We start from the raw sequence: 27184 nt of genomic DNA, 5'->3' as shown, positions 1-27184 counted from the left end.
GGGTGCGCTTTTTGCGGCAGCTGGAATTTGCACGGAGTTTCAGCGAACGTTCGTGCGGAAATGCGGGAAACTCCGACGGCCGAGTGCGCGGCTTTCCCGACGGAGAGGCGTTCGAGGGTTCTTTGTTGGGCGCGAAACGCAATTAGCATTTTACGACGACGACCATGTCTCCGGGTGAAGCGCGCTCGCGAGCACGTTTCCGACGCCGCTACTCATCTTGCCCATCGGCGGCCTCTGGAGACGACGTTCGCCATGTCCGCCGAGGGTCTTGCGCGCTCCTTTGGATAGCGCCGATCGCGGTGCTCGCAAATGAACATCGCTCTCTTTCTCTCTATCTTTCGCTGAATCGCGCGGTCTCTCTGAACCTCACACAGATATCCGAAATGGAATTGTTACGGAGTGAAGATTCTATTCCTTTTTGTACTCATCATTCCAATTCGTTGTTGTATGCTTCGTTTTTTTTCCTTTCTTTTACAATATATTTACTACAACATATACTTATCAAAATATATTTAAATTATATTTATTCTTTTAAAATATATCTATATATGTTGAAATTTATTTAGTATGTAGTGAAATATTTGTATATGTAGAAACTTGTATATTATGCGCGACTACTTCTCTCCTTCAATCGTAACTTTCAAACGAAACGCTGTATCAGCGTTGCGTCGTTGACTACACATTAATCAAGAAATTGGTCAATTTTCTTCTCTTTTCTTTCTTATTTTTTTTTTATTTTGTGATTTTGTTATATGCAGTATTCGATCGTCGTTAATTGTAGATTTTTGTGACCTGCCTCCGAACGAGAAATGGTATTTTACTTTTTTCGCACGTACATGTAGATATTTATCCCGTGCGTAATTTAAAAAAAAGATTTGTCTCGTAAATAAATAAATTAATTAATTAATTTTTGCGTTCTGATTTTTTTTTCTTGCCACAAAGCTCTTGGAGGGTTAATTCCGGAGTAATAATAAGCGCATCTTTTTCTCTCTTTCTCTCTCTCTCTCTCTCTCTCTCTCTGCGTATTATTTATGAGACGATATCGGCCGAGGTAAAACGCTAGTTGGGCAACCGTGGCTGGCAAAATGCGACGGGCCGACGACGACGCGAATTGTACGCTCGACGGCGCAACCCGTGATGAATAGGCACTCGCGACCGTCGTAATGCAACGCGAACGATCGCAATCGCGCGCGCGATCGTAAAACGCACGAGCGCGCGGGCATAAAAAGACGTAATTGCGAGGCCTGAGAAAATCGTGAGATCGCACCCGATCCTACAGCGAAGTGATTAAACGCGTTAAGCGTAACTTCTCGTGAGGAGCACTTCTCTACATATTACACGTACACGCGCGCGCGCCTTATCTTTGCATCGCGGGTTTCGACGGGAGTAATGGGCTCTATCGAGAGGCACCTCCCCTGACATTTGGATACGCGGGATATGATTGTTGTAATTATCTATTAGTTTAATAGCCCGTCGAGGGTGATTAGGAAATAAGTGAGTATCGAAGACACGGCGGAAGGCAGCAACCTATACTTAACGTAACGTAATATACAATATGTACGTGCCGTATGCGAACCGCGCTCTTCCGTGGATGTTATTTTGCGACGGCTTCACGGAGATGCTTTCCCCCCCCTGCACTTTTTCTTTTTACGGACGCGTTTTGTCATCGGCTCGCGGTGCGAGATGTTCGCCGTTCGTCACTCGGAAGACCCCCCGAAAAGGTTCACCGCTTCGGGTAAAAAAAGTCATTGCCTGGAAATTAGATAATCTCGTTCCCAGTTTTACCGCGTTTCAAAAACAAAAAAGGCACGCGCGTTCAGGAGAGAGAGAGAGAGAGAGAGAGCGGGAAAGTGTAAAAGCACGAGGTTTGATCAAAAATTAACGAGAATTTTGAAATTGCGCGCGCTGTATCTTGTCTATTCAGTTGATTCTTTTCTCGTGTATTGGTAGCACTATCAGTGACGCACGTGCCAATTTTCAAGCAGCTGGCGACGCTTAGTTTGTGTTTAGCGAGCGAATGAGCAAGACGTACTTCAGTGTGTTTGGCGATCTTTTGTCCGGCGAAATCAGTCGGATCAGAGAGCGTACCGCTTTGCTTGTCCAACAGTTCTTGGCGAAACACAACACCGTTGTGCTGCCGCAACCACCTTATTCTCCAGACACGGTCCCTGTGACTTTTTCCTATTTCCCAAAAGGACGACTCAAAGGACAACGTTTTTCAACAACAGATGAGATAAAGGCGAAATCGCAGATCCAGCTCAAAACGATACCTAAAGAGGCGTTCCACCGGTGTTTCTCAAACTGGAAACTACGTTGACATAAGTGTATAATACCACAAGGAGACTACTCTGAAGGAGATGGGATAAACATCAAAGACTGAAGAAGTACTTTCCGAGAAAATAGAAAATCCTCCTTACTTTGTGATCAAACCTCGTACAGGTCTCAAGACAGGACAAGTTCGCCGCCCTGATTTCGACGCCCTGACACCTGCAGACACCATTCTGGACCTGCGAGAGCGATTTCTCACGTCCGAGATACCACGACGCTCGCGAGCCCACGTGCAGAGATCCGAGATCGCGACTTATTGCGACTCGTAAACTTCTGGCACGTGCGAATCACCCGCGGCCTTCCCCGTCACGCTCGTTGCACCGTCGATTAATAATAATAAAAGTAATAATAATAATAATAACGATGACGACGAGAATGCACGCGCATCTCGGGCTCGCACGGCACCGGCGTAACGCCGTAATTATCGGCCGCGGCGTACAAAGACGGGCGCGCGCGGCCCGACTGACCGCGCATTCCATTACGTATCCTATTAACGGCGGCAATTAACGCGGCGCTATCTCAATTCCGGTTCCTCGGCGCGCGAGAGCGCGGAATAAGTGTCGGATTTACGGCGAGATTAAGCTCAGCGGCGCGGGGGACGAGAGAAAGGCAGCGGGGGGGGGGGGAGACAGAGGGGAAAAAGCGAGATTAAGGGCAGACGCGCATATTGAGGGAACGAAGAATTGTGCGTGTGGGAAGAGGAGTGCGTGTAGGCGCGGTCGCGTCGTCTCCGTCGAGTCTCTCGTTCTTTTTGCGGTCGTCCTCGCGACAGACGCCGTCGAGAGAGCGATGATGATGACGGGGCGGGGGGAGGGGGAGGGAGACAAAGAGAAGGGTGGCTTGATTTTCTCTTATTAGTCTGTTCTTTTCGGCCGCGCTTCCACCCCTCCCGCCTGCGCTACCTCGCGTTGCTCGACTCTCCCTCTTTTTAGCGCAGCGTCGCAGCTGCGTGTCTGTTTTTCCTCAAGGTCTGACGGTGCACGCACGGTGGCGGTCGCGATATTTCGCAAGTGGTTGTTCGAATTTTGTAACTGGGGTCTCACAACTGAGTCTGAGAGTTTAGCGTCTAGAAAGGAATTCGCGCGATCAGGGGATGCCGGTAATCTCGTAACGTGCTGAACTCGTACGTACTGTCGTGCCGGTTGGGAAAAGAACGAGACGACTCATCAGACGTCTCACTCTAACGGATGTCGACTCCGCCGCTTTCGGTTAAACTTCGGATAGTCGCGGAGCGTCAAAATTTCGGTTGCCGTGCACGGAGATAAGAGTGATAAATTCACGGTTTGAGCGGCGTGGGAGGAGCTGGCGATAAAACACAGCGAAGCGTAAACGACCGTTTGGCATTATCGTAACATTATAGCTTCTCCGAACGGTGGACTGACTGGCAGTTGACTCGCATGTATTCCGGTAGTCGCGATAACCGCTCGTCAGACCTGGAGACGAAAGCCGGCTGAACGGCCGACGACGAATCCTTATCAGGAGTTCAGCCCTCCTGTGAATCGTCGTGGAAACGCCATGAGACGACGAACTACGTGTAGGTCAGGTTTCTCGCGCGACAAGGGCTTCGTTTTCCGCCGCATTTTTGAGACTCGAAGAGAGAGAGAGAGAGAGAGAGAGAGAGAGGGAGGGAGGGAGGGAGGGAGGGAGGGAGGGAGAGGGAGAGAGAGAGAGAGAGAGAGAGAGAGAGAGAGAGAGAGAGAGAGAGAGAGAGAGAGAGAGAGAGAGAGAGAGAGAGAGAGAGAGAGAGAGAGAGAGAGAGAGGCCGAGGCTCGTCGGGAAAAAGAGGACGAGAGAACCGGTGCAAGGTAGCGCAACCAGTTGAGCAGCAGCCAGAAAACAAACCGGGGTTTACGAATCGCCGGAGAATGACGAGCGACCCTCTACGCCGCGGTAATGAATTTTTTTCCGCACGTCGCCGACCTCATAAACGATCCATTAGCGTCCGGCGCCTCGTGATGGTCCTCCACAAAAATCGCGTGTCATCGGCGTCCCCCTTGCCACGAGTGATTATTCATTACCGGGCTTTAGAGAGCGGCGAGGGAGAGGGAGAGAGAGAGAGAGAGAGAGAGAGAGAGAGAGAGAGAGAGAGAGAGAGAGAGAGAGAGGAAAGAGCGAGATAGGGGCGCGCAGTCGTACGAAATCGCGCGGAAGAATTTTTGCGGAGGCCAGCTGTAACACAATGTCGCTAGCTCTCCCTCCCTCTCTCTCTCTCTCTCTTTCTCGCTCTCTTCTTTTATAGGGGGAGCGGCAAAGCGATTTGCATACGCATTCGTCGGACATCGGGCAGCATGCTTATTTCGGATTTGAATCGGCGGGCAGGAAGACGGACGGGCGGGCGGGCGGACAGGCCGGTTCAGTTTAGACCAGTGCAAAATTCGCAGGACAATGAGAAATGCATTCGAACTCACGTACCGCGAAGCAACTTTTGCGCCCGGCATTGTCGCGCATTATACCCTGGCCCTACACCTTATTGCGAGCGATTAGCATAATCATTGTACACGTGTCGCTTTTTCGGTCACACTCATGTGCCGGCCGAGGTTGCCGACGTTGCTTTCCGCTCGACCGTATGAAACGTCGATAAATCAACTACATATTGTGTGTCTATTCTATTTCCGCACTCGTTTTGCCGGCTCGAGCGATCTCGGCGAGTTCGCTACATTATTTTGATTATACCGAGATCTTTCTTCGCAGACGAGACGTGAAAATCGCTCGTGAAAATATCACGAGAATTCCGCGATATCTATTTTTCTCAAGGGGATTGGAGTGTCAGATTACTAAAAAATCGTGCTTGTTTTTTGATGATATTTTGTGACGAACTGAATAAATGTGCAAAAATGAAAAATTTTTGATATATTTATATAACATATGAAGAGTAGAAAAATTTTGTTTATTAACAAATATTCATATAAATATACGTCCACTTAAATTTTAAACGCGTTTCTCTCGAAATTTTATCGTTCAACTTTTTGCAGTGATTTCTCCGAAACTGAGTTTCGTATCGATTTGAAATTTTTAAGCAATAATATTTGCTCATCTGGCTCTCAGATGAACCATGGACAACTCCGTCAAAATATTTCATTTCGAGATATTAATTTTTTTATTGTAAAAGAACTGAAAAATTTGAATTTTCTTTTCTGATAATATCTGCCATTTTGTTAATTTTGTTCAATGTTTTTTTATAGTGCTTCACCGGATAATGATAAGCCTCCTTAAGATTTCTAGCTAAAATTCGCTCTGGTCGGACCACCGAGAGCCGAGATATTGCTGCAAAAACGACAACTTGAAAAAAAGAAAGGAGAGTATATTTCAGCTATATATATCGTATATTTATATGAGTATTTGTTAATAAACAAAATTTTTCTACTCTTCACATGTTGTATAAATATACCTAAAATTTTCATTCTTGCACATTTATTCAGTTCATTGCAAAATATTGTCAAAAACAAGCACGATTTTTCAGCAATCTGACCCTCCTTAAGTCCCCTTAAGGGGGGAATTACATGCGAAGCAGGCAGTTTTCAAGGTTATTTTTACGAATTTTTTTAACAGAAAAGGTACGGTCAATAGACTTGAAATTTTGACAGTGAACATTCATTAATGTTCAAAGTATAAAATAAATTTGTTACTATCTATATGGAAAGTACACATAAAAAACTTTAAACGCGTTTATTTGGAAACACCATTTTCTTAAATTGTCGACACGATTATGCAAAAACTACGGAATAGAATAACTTGAAATTTTTATACAATGTACATTAGACATGTAGTTTTCGTCCCAACGTCGAACATAGTTATATTTTATTTTATTCATTTTTTTAAACACGATTACAAGTTGAGAAAAAGTTTCATTTTCGATACTTTTTTTTTGTACAGTCATTATTTTTCCAAACTTGGCTTCGCTGCCTTGATTTTAGTATGGGCTATAATGGCAACCGTATATTTCAAAAATCTTTCGCAGTTTTTGCTTTCAAAGTAGTGAAAGGCCCGGAATTATGTCGACGGCAAACATAGAGCTCGCAAACGGATGACTGCATTTTTATCTGTAATTATAAACTGGATCGGTTGTCTTGTGACCCAATAAAATTTATTTTATACTATGAACATTAATGAATACACTGTGAAAATCTCAAGTCCACTGATCTTATCGTTTCTGTAAAAAAAAAAAAAATTCGTAAAAATAGCCTTGAAAACGGCATGTAATTCCTCCCCCCCTTAACTCTATTTTTCAGACGCGATGTTTGTACTCTGTTGCTTATTTCAGAAGAAATCCGGAGGCTCTCGAGTTATGCCCGGCACCTGCGACGAGCGTCCGATGAGCGTCCGAAAGCTGCGCGGCCTCGAGTAAGCGGATTAATTGCGATTAATCGCGCCACTTAATCGCGCGTAGCTTAATTTCGCGCAGCTCGTCGTTTCCTTCTCATGCGGCGAGCCTGCCGAATCGGTGCCGTCATTGCTCAGCCGAGGGGATGGTAAACCTTATATATATTTTCCCATCTGTTTTAATAACAATAATTATACCAATCACGCCGGAAGAGTCTCCGAGAGCTCCCTTACGAGTCCTCCGTGTCGACGTAATGTATCCTAAACAAGTGTCAACGCGAAACAAAGGCTCGCCTCATCAGCACGCGTCGCACTTAAAGTCTCTTGCGAGAGCCCCGGGAATTCGCACGGCGGCGGCCGCTGAATGGCGCGATTCATTCGGAAACTGCGCTCGCGGCATGAATCACCGGCTTCTTTTTCGTTTTCTCAGCGTGGCGTGGCGCGGCGCGGCGACGACAAGAGAACGAGAAAAGCGCGCGCCGACGACGAGCGGCGGCGCCTGCGCGGCTTTAAACACGGGAAAAAAAGGAACCTCGCGATGAGACGCGCGTCGCCGTAAAATGAGTCATCGCGCGAGGGATGCTCCCTCCTTCTCTCCTCGCGCTTCTCTCTCCGTCTCTCCCCCGCGACGCTTATTTTCCTCCTCCGGACACACACAGCTGTGCCGTGCCGTCTCGCGCGATTGTCCTCCCTCTCAATGCTCTTTTTCCCTCCCCATCCTTTAGCGCGCTCGCGCGCCCGTCAGGAGAGCAAACACCGCCGAGTCGCCACTCGCCGGCGACTTTCAAGCGCGTCGTAATTAAGTCGCGAATGCGCAATTGCGCGCTCACGCTCAGATTGTGCCCCGCTCTGCTTTGCAATTCAGATTTTATCGGGCGAGCACCGAGAAGGGGCGAGAAATGTCGCCGAAAGTCGCTTCGATTCGATACCTAAATCTCCGCTTTATCGTAGACTCCAGAAGAAACCTCGGCCGAAGGAGGGCCGAGGGAGGGCGATGGGCGCGCTCGACGCTCCCTGCGTCCATTTTCCCTGCGCGTATAACGCACGTCATTATAGAGAATTAACAATCCTTTTTACAACACCACGCACCACGCGCAACTGTCGTCCGAGCCGAGCGGCCGAGTCGCGAGGAGGCCGCGCGCGCGCGGATTCGTGATTCCGCGCGGCGACGAGAGAAGCGAGCGGAACAAAAAGGATTCTCTCCTCCGCCGGTTAACAAGCCGGCAAACAGCCGGTGCGAGTCGGTGGTCTAAGTCGCCGGGCGCGATACGAGACGCGTGAAACTCGAGCCCGGCGAGCGCCGCGGCCTTGAAGAGGGGCCCCACGTTCCACACTATTCCGCAAGAGCTGCCCGCCCGGCTGCTGCTCTCCCTCCCTCCCTCCCTTCCCCCCTCGCGATCGGAAACCGCCGCCGCGGACATTTAACGCGGAATTTATTCGCGTTAAGGGAGAGAGGTGCGCCTAAGCGAGAGTTTCGCCGAGCGAATGAATACGACCGAGAGAGAGAGAGAGAGAGAGAGAGAGAGAGAGAGAGAGGTGAGGGAGAGAAGGGAGGAGGAGCGAAGAGGAGAGGCCTTAAAGGGCGTCCAAGCTAACGCGGGATAAAGGCGCGTAAGCTCCAACGCGATACGAGCTGTATGTAATTCGATTCTCCGGCAGAGCCGCGGCCTTCGACCACGTCCGCCGACCACGTTGACCACCTGCTACCACCGCCCGCGTTATCCTCCGGGATGCACCGTGCTGGAGTGCCGCTTGGAGGCCGGCCGACCGCTGGCTCGGCTGGTCCGAGTGCTCGGCGACGCCGCGACAGTCGCTCAGGATTCGTACCCGCCCGCGGAGACGACGTCGTCGACCAGGTAACGAAAGTGCTCTTCAGGGTCAGGGTCGAGGTATCGAACGCGATACCTCGACAGGGCTCAGTCAAGGTGAAGTCAGCGTCCTTGTCTGGAGAGCTGTCGAGAGCTCGTCGTTGACCTCTCGCGAGACCGATTTCCCCGATTTCCCCCGCGATTTCAGGGCGACGGTCGAAGCGTCGCCCGTTCTGGAGTCTCCAGAATGCGGGGATACCTCGTCGATCGACGAAGCACCGGTGAGGATCGAGGCTGCGTCGGCTGTGGGACTCGCCAGAGGAGGAACAGTTCGAAGGACCAGTCTCGAGGACGAATCGCTTGTCGACGGAGGAGGCTCTTCCAGCGTGTAAGCGCGATGAGCCGGTGACGCTGATCGAGTGCGTCGCGACGACTGAGGGGCTCCCTCGGCGAGGATCACACGGTGGCCGCTGAGCGAAAGTATCCGGTTGTCTTGCGTGAAGAAAAGCGCGAACCACCTCGAGACGGTCGTTCGGTTCGGCGAGTATCCCGCTGACGCTCGGCGTCCTCCTTCGTGGGAAGCGGCAGGATGCTCTTGCGAGCAACGCGAGCCTCGCGCGCGCGCGAATGATCCGGTGCGACGATAAAGCCGCTCAGGAAGCGAGAACAGACGCTAGCAGACGGCGAAGCGTCCCGGAAGAAGTCGAGTGCGCGCGTCAAGCAGGCCTCGAAGTCGAAATTTCGCGTCCTTCGGGGATGACAGCCGGCGCGCGTTGGCCCGCCGAGGGCCGGCGCAGGAACGGTCTCCACGAGTTGCCAGAATCATCCTCCGAGAGGTCGCTCAGAGGTCGAGTCCGTTCGGCCGAACGCCGCCGGCGGAGCGACGACCCCGCGACCCTGCGACCGGCGGCCGAAGAGGTCGCGCGCGAGGACTCACCCCCGACAGGGACGCGCCTCGCGACGAAGGATGTTAGTGTCCCGAGTGCGAGCCGCGAGGACTTGGGCCGCTAGGAGCGGAGGTCGCGCGGCTGGAATCCGCCAGGTCGGACGAAGCATCCGCGTGTCGGAGGTCAGCGGCGGCGGCCTCAGGACGCGTCCGTTTGACTCCTCGGAGGGCGGCCGAGGACACTTGGCTTGGCTCGCGGAAGGCTTGCCGAGAACTACAAATTCCCGAGTATCAGCTGGAGCGGTACGAGGCCTGTCGCTCGAAAAGGAACGGTCTTCAGGGTGAGTGCGTGTCACGCCGTTCCTGCGGGCCGCGAGCGTGAGAGGAGGGATGATGCTGATCGATCGGGGAAACCGGCGCGTCGGAGTCGAGGAATGACGATCGCGCTTTGCCCGGGATAACGTCCAAGAAGAGAGCGCAGATCGGGGCAATTATCGCGTATTGAGAAAAAAAGGATACTTGAGAAAGAGAGTAAAATTCGGGGTATCGGTCCCGACTATATCTTATTGTTATTATTATGAGTTATTATTATCAATTTATTCACGGCTATACCAGACCCATTTTACGTACAAGAGGTTCAATGTAATGATGATTCGCGTGAAACGTTTCGAGAAAAAAATTTCGAAATGCGTGAAATTAATGATTGTTGCAGCAAGAACGTAGCGGAGTTACGATATATTAATAGTGATTGTGGTGTGCAGACTCGTGTCGGAGAAATCAAAGTGCGTTCGGCACTCGGCGCGCAACGTGTCATGTATAACCGATCGGTATTCCTCCCGTATAAATCCCCGCGCACGGCCCGCCACTTTGTGATTCTCGGCGCGCACGCCGCCGCCGCGGTAAGAGAAACAAACAAAGCGCGGCGGGAGCCAGCCGGAAGTCATCGCATGTAGGTGCTCGCGCGACGTCGGCTAGGCGGCTTTATTTCCGGAACGTCGAACATAATACGCCGAAATACGCCTTCTGCTCGGTAACGGAATCTAAAATTAGAGCTAAAGTAGCCGCCCTCTCTCTCTCTCTCTCTCTCTCTCTCTCTCCCGGCGCCTCCAGCGGATTTCGCTGGGCATCGCGCGATATACGTTGCGCGGCGCGTCGCTAAATCCAAGCAACGTGAAACAACTTGGTCCGAGGAACCATCGGAGATGGACGAGGGACAAACGCGCGTTTTTCACGCGATTTCCCGAGAGGCTCCGCCTTACGAAAATCAGCGGAGGAGTGGGGGCTCATAAACATTGCTAAGATTAGCGTGCGAGAAGGAACGCTCGGGAAATTTAGTGCAACACGGCCCCGACTCGACCTCCTTCGACGAGAGTTTATTCGGGACACACTGCGAGAGATCGCTTTAAGTCTCCGCCTCGGCGGAAGCCCGAGCAGGGCAGCCGTTCTCTGAAGCGCGTTTTATTCCGAGGCTATGAGAGCGGCCGCGGCGGGATTTAGACGCGGGGAGCGACGCTCGCGCGCGACTGAATTAATACGGGAGCACGTGCGGAGGCGCCTCGCCGCGCGCCGGTCTAACGGGGCGCGATCCGCGAGCGACTTCCGTTACCTCCGTATGCGAGGGAGGAGCGCGAGAGGCATTTGCATCGCGCGACGACGGACTGTGAATAGAAAAAAGGGAAAGAGACGAGACGAGAGAGAGAGAGAGAGAGAGAGAGAGAGAGAGAGAGAGAGAGAGAGAGAGAGGGGCACGTCTAAGGTAGCCGTTTGTCTCTCCCTTTCTCTCCCCCTCCTCCCTCCCTTACGCGCTCAGTCTCCCTCGTCCTCTCGCTCCTCCCGACTCCTCCCTTTATCTGTCGCGTTGTCCGCGCGCGCGAGATAGAAATTCCGCGCTCTCCTCCGCGGCGGAATGCTCTCTCGCCGACGCCTAGGAATATATTTACAGATACCGCTCGAGCGTTAACAGGTTCTCCGGTGGTTTCGCAAGAGCGAGAGCGAGAGAGAGAGAGAGAGAGAGAGAGAGAGAGAGAGAGAACGGCGGTGCGATATCGAAGAAGGCCGCGACTTCGAAAAGCACCGACCGTTATCTCCCGAGAAGGGTTCCCTCGTTCCCTTCCAGTCGCTTCGAGTATATCCCGGAGCGCTCGCTTGATAGCGGAAGACCTCTTTATCGCTTTCTCAAGATTTCGATTATTCTCTTTAGAGGGGATCTCGCGAGGGGAGCGAGACGGACAGCGAGACACGGACGAGCGTGATCTCGCGGCTATTATTGCTACCTGTCGGCCGCGACTGACGCGCCGATTTTTCCAACTTTGGCGCCGAGCTGATTAAGCGGTAGTTTCACTGCGCTCGCGAGCCGACGACCATTTAAACATCATCTTTAATTATATCCTCGCGCGCGCGCGCGCGCGTGCGCGAGTGTGCCCAAGAGAAACTCGCTGGTCCGGCGACATAAAAATCCCCTGTCGGTCCGTGTCGGCGGAGAAACATTTCGTCGCGCGTCGCGACCGGCCTGGTAATCGACTTCATTAGCGTTTACTGCAAAACTTGGATTTCTCAACGATAACCGGACTGTTATTGCATTCGCTCCCTCCTCTTGTACTCGTCGACACACACCACACACACACACATTCTCTCTCTCTCTCTCTCTCTCTCTCCCTCTCTCACGACCTACGTTCGCGTCGATATCCTGTTCGCGGCATGAGAGTGATTTAGAGCGGAGCGGGTAGTCGAAGAAGAAAGTGGAGGAGGAGGAAGAGGAGGAGGAGGAGGAGGAGGAGAAGCAGTGGCAGAAATTAACAGTGTAGTCGCGGTGTATCCACCGCGGAACGTAAACTTTGCTCTGCCATTTTTTTTCGCCACTTCCTGGGTACAACCGCGCGGAGCGGCGTCTGGAGTTACGGGGTGTGTCTTAGAAACGCTTGTATCTCCGCCATCGCCGACAGGTATTAATTCACCACCGCGTGCAGCTTCAAACTCGTATTGACGCTCCCCGGCCCCGGCCGATCGCGTCGTAATTTATGCGCGATAATTATGACGAGCGGTAAGTGGCTCTTTGCTTTTTGCGGAGCGGCGCGAAAGCGACGCCATGCGCGATTCGCTTGTTCTCGCGACTTTCGAGATGTGAACGACTTGAGAAAGGTGGGAGAGATAAAGGGGAGCGGCGGGAAAATTGAAGAAAAAAATATAAAATACGAATGGGTTTCGCGATATTCGTTCGTTTGCCTCAAGTTTGATCCGCGGAAAATCCTCCCTTTATCGCTCGCAATTCGAGGCTCACCGATTTCTTCACCTTCTGCCTTTGAAAAGAAAGCGATAAAAGCGCCTCGAGTAGAACAATTAATATCAGGCTCTCGTAAGGGCCTGATTATTTTTTCTTAACATTAATCGGGCTCTATAAGCCCGATAGGAAGACAAGGACCTTGCAAGATGTGTAACAAATGGTTTAATGGGTCCTTATAAGGAAATATTGACAAGAAAGTACAGCATCTTCAAAATATGTCGGAAGGTTACTTTCGTACTTCCGGTCCCTTTGAGGTACAAACGACTTGAAGGGAGGTACAAACGGGTACAAACGCCATTCTCTTTCGAATGGCGTTGGTCGTTTCCGGATATCTTATACTTGCTTGCCGGCTATTTCTCCCCCTCCCCTATCTTTGTATTCTTTGAGGTACAAACAAAACAAAAAGTGGTATAAATAGATACAAACGAAATACAATCGAACCGTATTGGGAATTTTTTTTATCAAGTTATTTGCCAGGTTCACATCGGTGTTTTATGAGGCAATATTAAAAGAGCTTCGTAGAATAATATCAAGATATGCAGTTAAAATCCATTCTAAGTTTGAATGAGACATTCATTATTGTAATTGCGAATCGAAATGTTTTTTTTATGGCTTGAGTAAAAATATTCGTTCTTTTCATTCTAAGAAATTTAGACTGTAATTTTTTTATTTCTTCATAACCTTAGTAGTATATAACAAGAATTTTTTCCTTTAAAAATATAACATACTTTACAATAAAATCTAGCTTTTTTTACACATAAAAATCCTGCTATTGTTTTTATTAAAGTTTGCTGCATTTCAAAACAAAGGCAATACTAGAAAAATCCTTGGAAGAGATTAATAAATATGGCAACTAATAAAACTAATAAAATTTGTTTTTAATTGCGGTATAATTAAAAAATCTCCAAAAGAACCAGATAGAGGGTAACCTACTAAAACAATACTAAACTATGAAAATTCTATTACACGCTTCAGATCTTATTAATTTTCAACAACAAAACTTGATTTTGTATATACTTAAAGCATTTTCAAAAAATTCTTCCAAGGCCCCCATCAGTTTTCCTTGTCAAAGTCTTATTTTTTCGTCTAAGATCTAAGACATCCCTAAAAGATCCATCTCGGGGCCTGATGTGGTAATAATGAGGCATCCCTTTTCAGGGATGCCTCATCTTACTTTCAGCCTTATGCTTCATGAAGATGGCCCTAATCATTTTTTGCTCAGGGCAGTGTACATTGCACAACAATCAAACAATACGACACACTTGGATATCGGTTGCCAAGTGACAGATCGCCGTATTCGGGACATTCGAGTTCCTCCGCGGAACACGGCGATATGGGGAGATAGTGCAAGGGACGAAGAGCGACGATGAAAGACGGCCCTCATTGCGAAGCGGCGGCGCGGAAAAGGGAGGAAATACGCGAGAGCGACTCAAACCGCAGAGAGGATGCGCGGCAATCTGTCGTCGTAGTTGCGCGTCCCGCGGCGCGGCGCGGCGGCGAGGAGAGCGCGCGAACCGCCGGCGAAAAAGTGGCTATCGCGCTCGTGCGCTAGCTCGCAATTATCGTTACAAATTGAAAGGAGAGGATTAATTCGCGGGTGTGAAATCGTGTCGGCAACGGTCGTTCGAGCTTCGTGTAATCCCCTGTTATGTTACGACACTTTCTCTCTCTCTCACACACACACTCTCTCTCTCTCTCTCTCTCTCTCTCTCTCTCTCTCTCCAGCGCAGTGTGCACCGTCGCGTTCGTAGCTCTCGTGACATTGCAGAATCTCGCGCACCGGCTTCGATATTAGCCTCCTCTCTGCGTCTCGCAGTAAATCTCTCATTCTACTGTCAATCAGCCGTGACGGAGGAGCACGTCGAACTACGACAGTGATCGTTGCTAAATTAATTAAGGCGACCGTTTCCGCCGACGTCACGTCGTTTTCGGTTGCTCAACGTCCCGTCGCGTCGGTGTGCCGCATAGGCGAGCGAGTTTGCTCGAAACGAAAGAGCCGATCGAATCGAACGCGATTAATACGCGCGACAGTCAGTCAGCTCAGCTTGACTCTGTTGTTCTTATTGTTTCTCGCTTATCTCAGCCGTCGGCCAGAGCTCTCTCTCTCTCTCTCTCTCTCTCTCTCTCTCTCTCTCTCTCTCTCTCTCTCTCTCTCTCTCTCTCTCTCTCACTCTCTCTCTCTCTCTCCATCGTGTCCGTTATTGCGTTTTTACGCTGTGCAAACATCGCGAACAACGCGCAGCGAAGGCGCACGTGTTTTTCATAGCGCGCGGTAATATTATTCCTCCGCGAGGAGGCTGCGCCGTGCCGTTTTGTTTGTCATACGCTTAAGCACACACCGGGCTATTTACGTAAACGAAGCTCTCTCTCTCTCTCTCTCTCTCTCTCTCTCTCTCTCTCTCTCTCTCTCTCGCGGAAGCACGGCCTCGGTGCCGCGTGCGAGCGCGAGTTAACCGCAAGCGGCTGAGATTTTTGCGGAGCCGCGGAGCTGCGGAGAAGCGGCAGGCCGCTTAGCGCGAAGAAGCGGAAGAAGTTCCGAGGGCATTTAGGCGGGATAGAGAGCAGTCGGACGAGGGGTCGTCTCGCTGAAAGATGGATGAAGCTCGCTCGACGAGACGTGGGAAAGCAGCGAGATTCGAGAACGACGGGCGGGACGGACGGAGGACGACGTGTTAACGTGCGACGCAGCCCCGAGAGCCGAGAGCCGGGAGAATGGACGTTCTCCTTCGGCCGCAATTTGCCCGCGATGAGAAAACCGCACTCGCGACATTCGTCGCGGTCCGACGCGACTCATTCGCGAGATATGAGCCGCGTTTTTCCGGTCGTGAGCGGCGCGTCACGTGAGAGACGTGAAAATCTTTCGTCTTAAACGTAAAATATCATTTGCGTAAAATAAAATTTAATTTAAAATATAATTTAATTTAAAACATAATTTAATTAAAATATAAATGGAATTTATATTTAAACATTTTATACGACACAAAATATATTTTCGTGTGAAGCATGAATCCCTTGCACTCGAGGAATACTTCCACACATTTCCTTCCACCGACTCGATATATATAAATATAATATGTCTCATCAAAACTAATTATATCTTGTTTAACTACTAAATTTTTACGAAAACTAAAAAAAAGATCTTTATTTCCTTCAATGTCGTTGCCACATTTCATTGTTTTTTGCTGTCTTATTTTTAAATCTTTTATGCCAGCACAGTTGGCATTCCGAGTAGCCGGAATAAATGTTCGTGTCAGCTGTGCTGGCATCCCGAGTACAAAGGGTTAATATTAATGTATACGGAAGTTTAGACATGTTTGTCCTCGTCTCCTTCTTGAAAGTTGAGTCTTCAGCTAAGGGCAAAGCGATCTCGGAAATCCGCAAGAGCCTCCTCCGGCGAGCCGATTTAATCGAGTTACTTAACCGAGTTAATGATTTCACAATTGAGCCGATTCAAACGCGATTACAGCGGAAATACATCCGCCTGCAGGAAGCAGGAAGAAAGAGAGGAAAGAAAGGGCGATCTCCTCCCGTAAACCCTCTCGCGCGATTGAATGCACCGCGGCGAGGATATCACTGATACCGCTGGACCACCGGCGTGGACGCGGCTCCGCCGGATCATCGCGAGAAGCGAGCGCTTAATTTCCGCGGGGGTGCGCTTTAATGAATAGCGAAATCCCGCGAGATCGTTAGCCGATCCGCGGCAGGCAATTTCCGCCAAAGTCACGCGAGACTCCGCGGCGTGTACGCTGCGAGAGTGAGTGAGTGAGTGAGCGAGCGAGCGAGCGAGCGAGCGAGCGAGCGAGCGGCGCATCTCATGTCGCGCGGAGATGGGATAGGGATAGGAAAGGACCAAGGGTACAGAATGCAGGATGCAGAAAGGCGGAAGGCGTGCAGCAGGCGGGGGAGCTTTGAGCGAACTTTAAGTGGAAATTGATTCGCGAGCCGCCAGCGGGGTGGAAGATGAGGCGATCGAGGTAAGGAATACGGTATCAAGCTCGCAACGGTCAATGATCCGAATGGCGAATGGACGGGACGCCCATATACGATTCGACCGCCTTGTAGGGGGTGGACGACCGTTAATGGCTCTGCACGCAGGCCACGCGACGACGCACGCATCGGAAGAAGGATCGAACGCGCGAGGCAGCCGACGAGAGTAAGAGAGTGGCGGCTCTCGCGCGTCCCAGCATGTGGCGAATCGCCGAGACGCGGTAAACGAGATTAACGTCGCGCACGCGATTCATTAACGGGCCTCGCAGCAGTCTCTCTTCTTGTCTCAAGAGCGCGCGCGCGCGCGCGCGAACGCTCGGATAAGTGAGATCGCAATCGCGAGGAAGGAGACTGCTCTCGGAGGTGCGCTCGAGAGAAAATTGCATGTCGTTTCTTCATATTTCATTGTCCGCGAGTTCTTCGCGCCGCACGTTGAGAAGATAATTCCCTCGGATGGTCGATCTCTCGGCTTTCGATCGAGTTATTAAAAGAGCGAATAATCCAAACGCGTAACGTTCGGAGAAACATTTGCCAGACGATCAAGATTGGGTGGTGTAAAAAGCACCCGGCATTTCGAGTAATCTTTTGCTCGGATTGTAAAAGGAGTAAATAATCGGAGTGTGACGCTCGAGTAAATATTTACCGACTATTAAGATTAGATACGGGAGGCATCCATTTTAAATGATCTCTTAGTTTCGATCGAATTGTTAAAAGAGTAAACGGCGGAAATGCCACGTTTCAGCAAACGTTTGGCAAATTTCAAAATTAGACTCTACGGAAAGTAGCCGATAAGCGTGACATATCGTGCGGTTAGTTCGTCTTATCTTACAGAACTACAAAGTGCTCGTTGAAAGGTTTCTGTTTTACCCGTCGCCAGCTCTTACAATCGCAGCGTTCCCAGAGCGAGATATATTCCATACCACGTGTTGGAAAGACAGAGCATAGCGTCGATAAAGCCGCGCTCTGCATCAAGAAGCGCTCCCCTTTCTGATTTATCAAGATACGATAATACAAACGTCTCACACTTATTACGAAATTATAGAAATATTTATGCGTTCTGCGCGGGTATTTAATATTTAATTTTTTACACACACACACACACACATAAGATATATTTTCTTCTTCCTTTGCTTTCAACTCTGAATATATCTCGTTAGTCATAAAGATCTGCTTTAAAAATAATTATATAAATAAAATAAGATACTTTTTTACAAGACGTTATCAATGTAAGCAGCTATTGCTCGACTTGCCGCCGAGTGTCCTGATTAATTCCGCGGCGAGTCCTGGCAAAAATATGGACAACTTCTCTCTCCCAGTTTTCACCGAGCCGAGGGGGAGATCGCGACAAAATGCGGCGAGCGAAAAAAATCTAATTTAACCGGCCGGCGAACAATTAAACTTTTATGGCGCGAACGAGAAAGGGCCAGGGAAGCAAAAACGTGTCAGCACGTTCCTAGCCGTCGTAAATTCCATTCTCGTGTCGCTGATTCGAGCAAACTTGCGAACGCGGAAAACGAAATGTCGCGGAAACCCTTTGGGGAAAAAAAGAAAAAAAAAACAGGGGGAAAAGAGAGAAAAAAGAAACGACGGCGTTACCTTTGTAAACTTACATGAGTCTTAGGCCTGGTCTACAATACGTGTCGTAAGCTGTAAGCCGTAAGAACTGACCAATTATAGCCGATTATTTTTGTAACAATCGACTGTGATTCGCCAATTCTTGCGGCTTACAACTTACGACACGTATTGTAAACCAGGCCTTAGCCGATGAGAAAAAGGAAACTATTTTTAGGCGCATAAGTGTAGGCATATGTGTGTGTGTGTGTGTGTAACTCGAGATATAAATATATTTTCAAAAGTAACACATACGCATACGTGTGTCTATTATCTACGTTCTCTCGCGAATGCGAATGACAATGAGGTGCGCGCGCGCGCGAGAGAGAGAGAGAGAGAGCAAATGCCGTTTTCCAGCCGTCACTCCTCGCGCGGCAAATGAGCGAGTTAATATTCATGAGAATGCCAAGGATGTCAAAGTGTCGGCGCGCTTAATTGGTCACCTAATGAATTAATCCCGTCATTACATCCGCGCGCCTACACAATTCCGGCCTTGCAGTCCGTTTATCTCCGTTTAGGTAACGGCGGTGCACACGTAAGAACGCGCGCGGCGCGGCGCGGCGGAAGGACGCAACGCGCATTATCATCGCGATTTCGCCCGATCGCTTTACGGTTACGGACGACGTCATCAGGCTCTCTCGTTGAATCCCAATTGCGTAACGCGAATTTGCACATTCCATTGCGCGAGCCAATCGGCAATTTTCCTCTCGGAGCCAGCTGATCGGAAAGTGACTCTCGGAAGGACTCCCAAGCGATATCGCTAGCGAGGATTTTCGGCCAAAACGAGAGATAAGCATCAACGCGGCTAATTGGCATATTTCCGCGAACCGCTTACGTTCAGAGTCGGAAGCCGAGTGAGGAAGACGCGTGGAATTTCTCCTTCCGCGCGCAACAACGCAGCGGTCGGTCCCGCACGTAAGCGCTATTGTGCTGCGACCGCGCGGCAGATCCTTGTCACCTTGCTCAACGAACGTCATTGTTCACCGCGGTAATTAGACGGGCGATAAACGTAGGCTGCGCATGCCTGCCGCCTACGCTCCGGCTCGATGCAGCTCGCGCGATCATCAATTGCGACAATCGCAACCGCGATCGAGAAGAGACGCGCGACTGAAGCTCGTCAAATGTCGACTTCTCGCGGATCTCGCGCGCGGGCGATTTCAAATCGCGGCCGAGTCTCGCCGAACAGAGGAACGCGTTTCTGCGCTCGACACTCACCTCGAACATTGCGCTCCCGTTCTAGCCGGGTTCTAGGTAAGGACCTGCTCTTGGACTCACCTGCAACAGAAAACAGAAGTGACGCTCTAGAGCGTTCGCGTCGGCCATGTCTCTTACGTCTAAATAACGCACTTACATCTAAATAACGCACTTGCGTCAAAATAACGCACTTACATCGGAAAAGCCCCAGGCCCCACTTGAGGCTATAATATCATCAGCATATAATAATTGTGATTGTACAGTTTAATAACGTTATCAACATAACTGAAAATTGCTGAATATCGTTTGACTTGCAGATAATTATAGTATCGCTTTAAGGGAATTACATACGAAGCAGGTCGTTTTCAAGGCTATTTTTACGAATTTTTTGTTAACAGAAACGGCAAGATCAACGGACTTGAAATTTTCACCATGTATATTCATTAATGTTCAAAGTATAAAATAAATTTGTTGCTATCTATATGCAGGAAAGTGCACATCAAACTTTAAACGCGTTTATCTGGAAACACCATTTTCTTAAACTGTCGGCACGATCGCGCAAAAACTACTGAACCGAGTAACTTGAAAGTTATACGCGATATGCAGTAGACACGTAGTTTTCGCGCCCCAATCTCGATCACAGTTACATTTGTTGTATTTTATTCATTTTTTTTTAACATGATTACAGGTTGAAAAATGTTTCACTTTCGATACTTTTTTTTTTGTACAGTTATTATTTTTCCAAACTTGGCTTCACTGCCTTCATTTTGGTTATATAACGGGCTATGATGACAACCGTATATTTAAAAAATTTGTCTTATTTTTTGGTTTCAGAGTAGTGAGAGGCCTGGAATTATGTCGACAGCAAAGAGCTCTATGTCGACACATAGAGCTCGCAAACGGATGACTGCATTTTGATCTATAATTACAAATTAAATCGATTCTTGTGATTCAATAAAATTTATTTTTTGCTTTGAGCATTAACGAATACACTATGAAAATGTCAAGTCCATCTTACCGTTTCTGTTAAGAAAATTCGTAAAAATAGCTTTGAAAACGATCTTCCGCCGTAATTTCCCCCTTAACGAGGGGAAAAGAGGAGAGGCAGACGCAAAGACCGAAACTGCGATTCTATCAGAGTGGCAATCGAGTGTCCTACCCGGACTCCATTGTCGTCCACCTGACGGACCGAATCGAGCGCTCACACGCGACCTATTTCGTGAGCGACGAAAGAGCGAGCCAAGGTGCGCCGATCAGAAGCTCGCGATCGCGGAACCAGAAGCCCAGAGAAATCCGCATGGCCGCGCCGGTTCTGTTACGTGGCTCCGTTTCGCAGCTTTTTCGCGGAGACAGCTTTTTCACGGCGCGACGCACCGGCGTAATGGACGCGCGTCGACCGTATCCGCGAAGAGCACGCTCCAATTCCTGCGAGTGAGTTCCTCCTCCTCCTTCTTCGACGTCGCAAGTGGCCGCGAGTACAGCGGCGGCGGAGGCACGCAGGCAAAAGACGTTGCGCGGACACTTTCGTCTAATTGCGCGCGCCAAGCGGTCGCGCTAATTACAGGCCGAGTCTCTTTCCTCCGCCTCGGCACCCCGCGAAAGAGGGATGTCGAGCGAGGAAGAGGAGCCTCGCGTGAGATCGGCTCGTCTCGCTTTTCTATCTTATTAGACGCTCGATGTTCATCTCGATCGAGGCACGAGGTTCGTTTCAACATGGAATTCAATCCTTTACATCCTGACTTAAAAATACCGTCCTATATGAACGCTCATTTACTACTCTTTGGAATTTCTTTTCAGTGTCTTACCTTACGTTCCTTATGCATACAATAAAGTTATTTAATTGCACAAAAAGGTCTTTAACAAGAAGGTCTTAGATAAATTAATTCATGATATAAAAAGGTTAAATAAAAATCGTGAAAACCACCGATGTGAGCCTGGCAAGCAACTTAATAAAAAAAAAAATTCTCAATATGGTTCGATAGTACTTCGTTTGTACATGTTTGTACCATTTTTCGTTTCGTTCATACCTCAAAGAATAAAAAGATAGAGGGAGGGGGAAAATAGCCAACAAGCAAGTATCCGGAAACCGGCCAACGTCATTCGAAAGAGAATCGCTTGTACCTGCCTTCAAGTCGTTTGTACCTCAAAGGAACCGGAAGTACAGAATATTCAAAAATCATCCAAGAGGTACTTTTGTCAATTTTTCAGATATCACAGATTCTCTTTCGAATGGCGTTGGCTGTTTTATCTTATGCTTGCTTGCTGGTTATTTTTCCCCCTCCCCCTATCTTTTTCTCCTTCGAAGTACAAACGAAACAAAAAGTGGTACAAACAGGTACAAACCAAGTACAATCGAACCGTATTGCGAACTTTTATTTTTTCTATCAAGTTGCTCGCCAGGCTCATATCACGGTGTGAAAACCATCTTGCGACGATGAAAAAATTCGGGTATGCGGGTAATTAGAAGGAGGGCACGCAAGCGAATTAACATCTCGAAATTTCGAAAAAACGCTCAGAGGCTCGCGTTTCTTCAGGGAGACGTCAGAGACGCGTGAAAGTGAAACGACGACTCTATTTAGAAACAGGTTCGTTCGAGGAAATGAAATTTTCGGAAAAACGCGCTCTTCTTGCGGTCTCTCGCTGTCAACCTTCAATTTTTCGCACGTCACTCGTCTAACGCATCACACGTCATGTTTTCGTCGCCGGCGAGGGGGCGAGGTGCGTCCGTCGAGAGACGAGCCGCGGGCTGAAATCTCACACGGGGACTTTCTAGAAAATAAGCGTGCGTTGCGAAATTATTATCATAGCGCGGCTTATGCAGCATCGGCGAGCTATTATGAGCGGCGGACGCCGTCAGATGCGCGGGCGTCTCGACAGTAACGATGGAGAGAGAGAGAGAGAGAGAGAGAGAGAGAGAGAGAGAGAGAGAGAAAGAGAGCGAGAGAGAGAGACAGAAAGAAAAAGAAAGAGAGACTACATTAGACAGCGCTTTATCCGCGCGTTCTCCGCCAAACTCGAAGGAGGAGATCCGTCGACTAATTGCACATCGTCTCCTTGCCAGCTTCGCGCCAAGACAGCCAACTATGTTCCGCGAGCGAATGTTTGCGGTCCGACAAAACCGCGAGCGCTCGCGCGAAGCGACTTTAATCGCGCGCAAATTGCGAACAGAAGACGCGCGGTCGATCGGGAAGAATCAATCACTCGCGTTCCGCTTCGATCGCTCCGCAGGAAGACGACTCGAGACGACCGTGGATCCACGAGAAATGTAAAAGTCACGGCTTCGGAACGTCGACCGCAGGTCGGCCGTTTAAATTTCTGCGAACACGCGATTTCCCGGCAAGATCCGCGGGAAACACAAAGGAAACAATCTCGGCGAGCGGAGGGCGCAGCGTGGACGAAAACACCTGTCGGCGGGTGAGAGCGCGAAAGAGAGCGTATCCTGCCGCGGCTCCTGATGAATAAATCTTCGGCTCTCACGGCGACTCGATCACTCGGCCGAGAGTGACGACGATATATTATATCGAGCACCGCGGGCGCGATACGCGCGCTAATTACAATTTATTATCTCACGTCTCGCGAAAGAGAGAGAGAGAGAGAGAGAGAGGGGGGGGGGAGAAATTCCGCCGCTGCTGATTTATCGAACCGTGCGCGCACGAGCGCACTTTTGTACTCTCGGCACGATCCGTGTATCGCGAAAGACCGTAAAAAAGAAAAGGAAAGAAAAAAACAACAGGCGAGAGGGAGAAGGAGAGAAAGAGCCGGCGCTCGATTCTCTCGAGACGAGCGAGACGCGCTATTCGTGAAGTAAGTCGCGAGTCGCTCGTCTCGAGATTAAGCCTCGAGACCTCGCCGAGAGTCGTCCTGTTGCGTCCCGCCGGATACTTTCGAAAGAGACAGGGATCGGCTTCGCGTTGCAAAAGGAAACGCGCGCGCTAGCCGGTAACCGAAGAAAAAACGCCGCGCTCTCTTTGCTTTCTCACGCGGCGCAGCAGCGCGGCTGATTGATCGCTCCGCTCGATGTCGATAGACACGTAACCGTCACTGAAGCTGGATTTACAACACGACGTCGACGTCGTCCTCGTCGTCCGGCTCGATACCTCGGATTTCATACCGGCCGAGCTGTGCGCGCGAAACCCGCGCGAATATCAATTTCTCCCCTGCGGGACTCCTATGCGACTTTTCCAGCCCGCCTCCATCTCGCGCGACGGGTTCTTTTCCTCCTCTCTCCCTCCTCCCCCCTCCCGCTGCCAGGACTCTCGCATCCCGCGATAATCGCGATCAATTCGATGTCCAATTACCCGCGCGCCGTCGGCGCCGCGGTGATCAAAATCGCCGGACGCCGCGTGAAAGCGCCGAGACTCTCCCGACGAAACATAGCGCGGCGCGTGGGAGGGAGAGAGGGAAGGTGGAAAAACGCGAGAGGAAATAATAATGTCTCAATCGGGGGCGCGTCCCGCGACCAGGTCGACCAGGCACTCGTTGTCTCACCGTTAATCCACGCGCTTAAATCTCATATCGAGCCGGCGGGCGGCTGCCGCGTTTCCTTCTTCTCTTTCTTCCCCCGGCCTCTCTCGCTCCTTCGCGCTCTCCGCGCTTTATTTATTATTCCTGATTAATTGGCCGGTGAATAGCACGTGGTAATTTACGTGAGCGTGAGGGATTGCCACAAAGGAGGCAAGTGGCGTTCGCGTTTGCGCGCCGAGCGGCGCGTGAAATATCGCCGTGATTTGTATTACATAAACGATCGCGCGACGGGGGAGGGGGGTTAGCCACCGCCTCTGAAGAGCCGTCGTCGTCGCTGCAATTGTCCCCGAGTGCATCGGCGCTAATTATCTACAGCATGACGCTCACTCCCTGTCACTGTCGCGACGGTGAGGTCAAGCGAGAAAGAGAGAGAGAGAGAGAGAGACACCCAAAAAAGTAATTTCAAAACAAGCGGTATCATTTAAATTTTAAAAGATTTTATTCTTACATATGGCCTCAAGAGGATTCCTCTAGGATTAAGAGGAAAATGTTACAAGCACATTATTCTTAAAGTTAGAGGGATTGTTATATGTTATATGTATAATGCAAATCTTATTGATTTTAATATAAATTTCCTCTTATACGCAGAATATTTAATCATTTTTTAAGAAGATTATTTATTCTTATTGGTTATATTAATTAATCTGAAAAAATTATTATAATGTATAGCGAAAAGTAATATATATATATATATATATATATAGAGATGTACTTTTGGTTAGAATAATATCTAATAAATTTTAGATGAATGAATTCACGCTTTAATCGCTTTATCGACAGAGAAATTCTCTTTCTGTAAGAGGCTTCGTTTAGAATATGTGACTATGGAAAAATCACTTTACGAATAGAATACTTTTATCTGGATGATCAATAGCGACAATCCCACCGATGGTCGATGGCGGGATTCGCGCAGAGCAGCTTTTTCGAGGACTTTGTGCGGACTCTCGACACAAACATCGCTTCTGCTCGCGGTTTCGATTTCCCTCCGGCGCGAATTCGTACACCGCACTTTACGACCCTCCGCGGCCGGGAGAGGCGCTCGAGCTCGCGCGTAAAAGCGAAACGCGGAGGCTTGTGCAACTTTTACGGTGGTTACTCGCGTAATCGTCGTTCGCGCGACGGGGAACGCGCCGATCGTCGCGCCGGCGAGTAATTAGCGAGTATTAGCGGCCGATTACCTGCCTGGACTGTGATTAATTCTGCGACTGGCAAGTTGCGTTTCGCAAAGGCCGAAGAAAAATGAATCTTCGAAGGTTTAACAATGTCATTAAAATGCCCAGGGTTCTTCCAGGTCTCGGCTTACAAATGTCAAGTGAAAATTTGTCAAACACGTTTCAACCTGTTGTAAAATACTTTTTCCAGTTTCCCGCAGCCAACGGAAGCGTCGATCGCGTTTCGCGCCGCGACCACGCGACTTAATTAGCCAGATGGCAGCTATTCGAGCCGCCTGTATATTGAACGGGCTAACGAGCGGGTTAAGAAGAAAGCGGGGGAAAGGAGAACAAAGTGTGATGAGCCACTTAAAATCGGCTCTCTGTGTGTTTATTCAATTACCCGCGCCGTGAAGTTCGCACTTTGTATCCGCGATAATCCATCAAAGGCGCGCGCGCGCGCGCGATAGACGAATTTTCACTGCGTGCCATTTAAGCGACTTGTTGACGCGCTTGAAAGCTATTAGACTCACGGAAATCCGATGAGGCTGATTTCAATGAAATAAACAGAGCCAGAGAAAGAGAGAGGGAAAGGGGAGGAGGAATGAATATGTTTCATCATCAGTAAAATGGCGTTGTGGCGGCTCACTAATCGCGTATAATGAAACTATTTACGTATCGAAGATCTCGTTTTCCGAAACGCCAGGGAAATGCCATTCGAGCCCTGGGATATAGAAATTTATCCCTTTGTTTGCTCGAGAATTTAGCGACTCCGCTTTGCGCGACCGTCACAAGCCAACTACGAAACCACAATTAGTGCAGCGGACAGCGCGGAAAATGCTGCGTACGACATTCCGTGATAAAACGCACCGTTATTTTCTCCCCGTTCCTCTGTTTGTTTTTTCTTTTTTTTTATTTTTTTTTTCAGTACAACACGCGCCACTCGACGAGGGGCGAACGTTTTCGCGGAAATGATATTTTAATGGTGCTTGACGCCACTAAAACGCAATATCGCGGAAATTGTATAATTACACTGCGCACCCGCGCGTACACGCGCACACAGAATTCTAATGAAAATTTGAGCGCGCGCGCGCGCGCGTGTGTGTGTATTTTCGTGCGCTTTCGCTCTGTGCCATTTGTTGACGATGGACGATTATTCCCGTTAACTCCGCGAGGATTTTTAACGAGGCGACTACAGAGCGGCGCGCGCGCGCGCTTATCGGACTTTCTACTAAACCGCCGAATAGCGAATAAAACGCGATAATACCAACATTCAGCAAAGGAGGAAACAATCCGCAGTATAAATTACCCGACAGAGGAAATTAACGGGATTTCCACTTGAACGTTATAACGCACTGAATAACGGGACGGCGCGGTATTTTCTTTTGTTGCCGAACGCTTACGCGCGTGTGTGTGTATGTGTGTGTGTGTGTGTTTGTGTGTACGCACCTTGTTACCCGACTAATACCGCAACGATAACGATTAATCGCACTCGTTGGAGGGAAAGAGAAAGGGAGAAAGAGAGAGAACCGCCGCGCAGAAAACTCCCAGTCTCCCCCGTCCGAACGACGCAAGTCGGTCAAAGCGGGTCGTCGCATCGGACGTACGTCATTTATCCCCTTAACGCCCGGCTTTTTCACAAGTGTTTTAAGAATAAAATTTGAGTTTTTTCGAACTGAGACTACAAGTGGTGATAACCAAAAAAATAGCAGAATTTTATATTGGTTTTTTTATCGTTCGTTTTTTGTTTATTGATAAATATGACTTGGATCCTAAAAGCATATACGAAATGAGCAAGCCATACAGAGAAAAATGAAGAGTAATCTATACGACATAACTCTGATAGTCAGCTTGACATTTTTGAGCTGAAATTTTACTATATTTGTGAGTGAAGTTTATCATTCAGAGCGTCAAGCTTACTATTTCAGAAGAATATCTTATAGATCACCATTTAGATAGTCAATCGTCCCTTCATTTTTCGCCGCATAAAAAGCACTGTAGGTTTCACGAAAATAGGTTGATTTCTTGATTTTCGTGTCCACCATATCGGATTCGCCATTTAGAATTTTTGTATTCTTTTAATTTCACATTTTGC

The 27184-nt window shown here is 49.1% G+C and overlaps 1 protein-coding gene across 6 annotated transcripts in view; it reads right to left on the bottom strand.

The window, feature by feature from the left end:
* raskol (Ras GTPase-activating protein raskol) overlaps positions 1–27184 on the bottom strand; it is a 264298-nt gene that overhangs the window by 79309 nt on the left and 157805 nt on the right. For 3 of the 6 annotated variants that reach the window (XM_025300970.1, XM_025300973.1, XM_025300974.1), the window contains one exon: positions 19436–19495. The exons of the other annotated variants lie outside the window; for them this stretch is intronic. In XM_025300970.1, coding sequence (XP_025156755.1) covers positions 19436–19495 — 60 coding nt within the window. The remainder of the gene's footprint in view (positions 1–19435; positions 19496–27184) is intronic. 6 annotated transcript variants of the gene reach the window in all.

This window comes from Harpegnathos saltator, unplaced genomic scaffold, assembly GCF_003227715.2.
Source record: "Harpegnathos saltator strain DR-91 unplaced genomic scaffold, Hsal_v8.6 scaffold393, whole genome shotgun sequence".
Taxonomy (NCBI): Eukaryota; Metazoa; Arthropoda; class Insecta; order Hymenoptera; family Formicidae; genus Harpegnathos; species Harpegnathos saltator.
The sequence above is the reverse complement of the archived record's forward strand: the minus strand, read 5'-3'. Positions and strand labels throughout refer to the sequence as shown.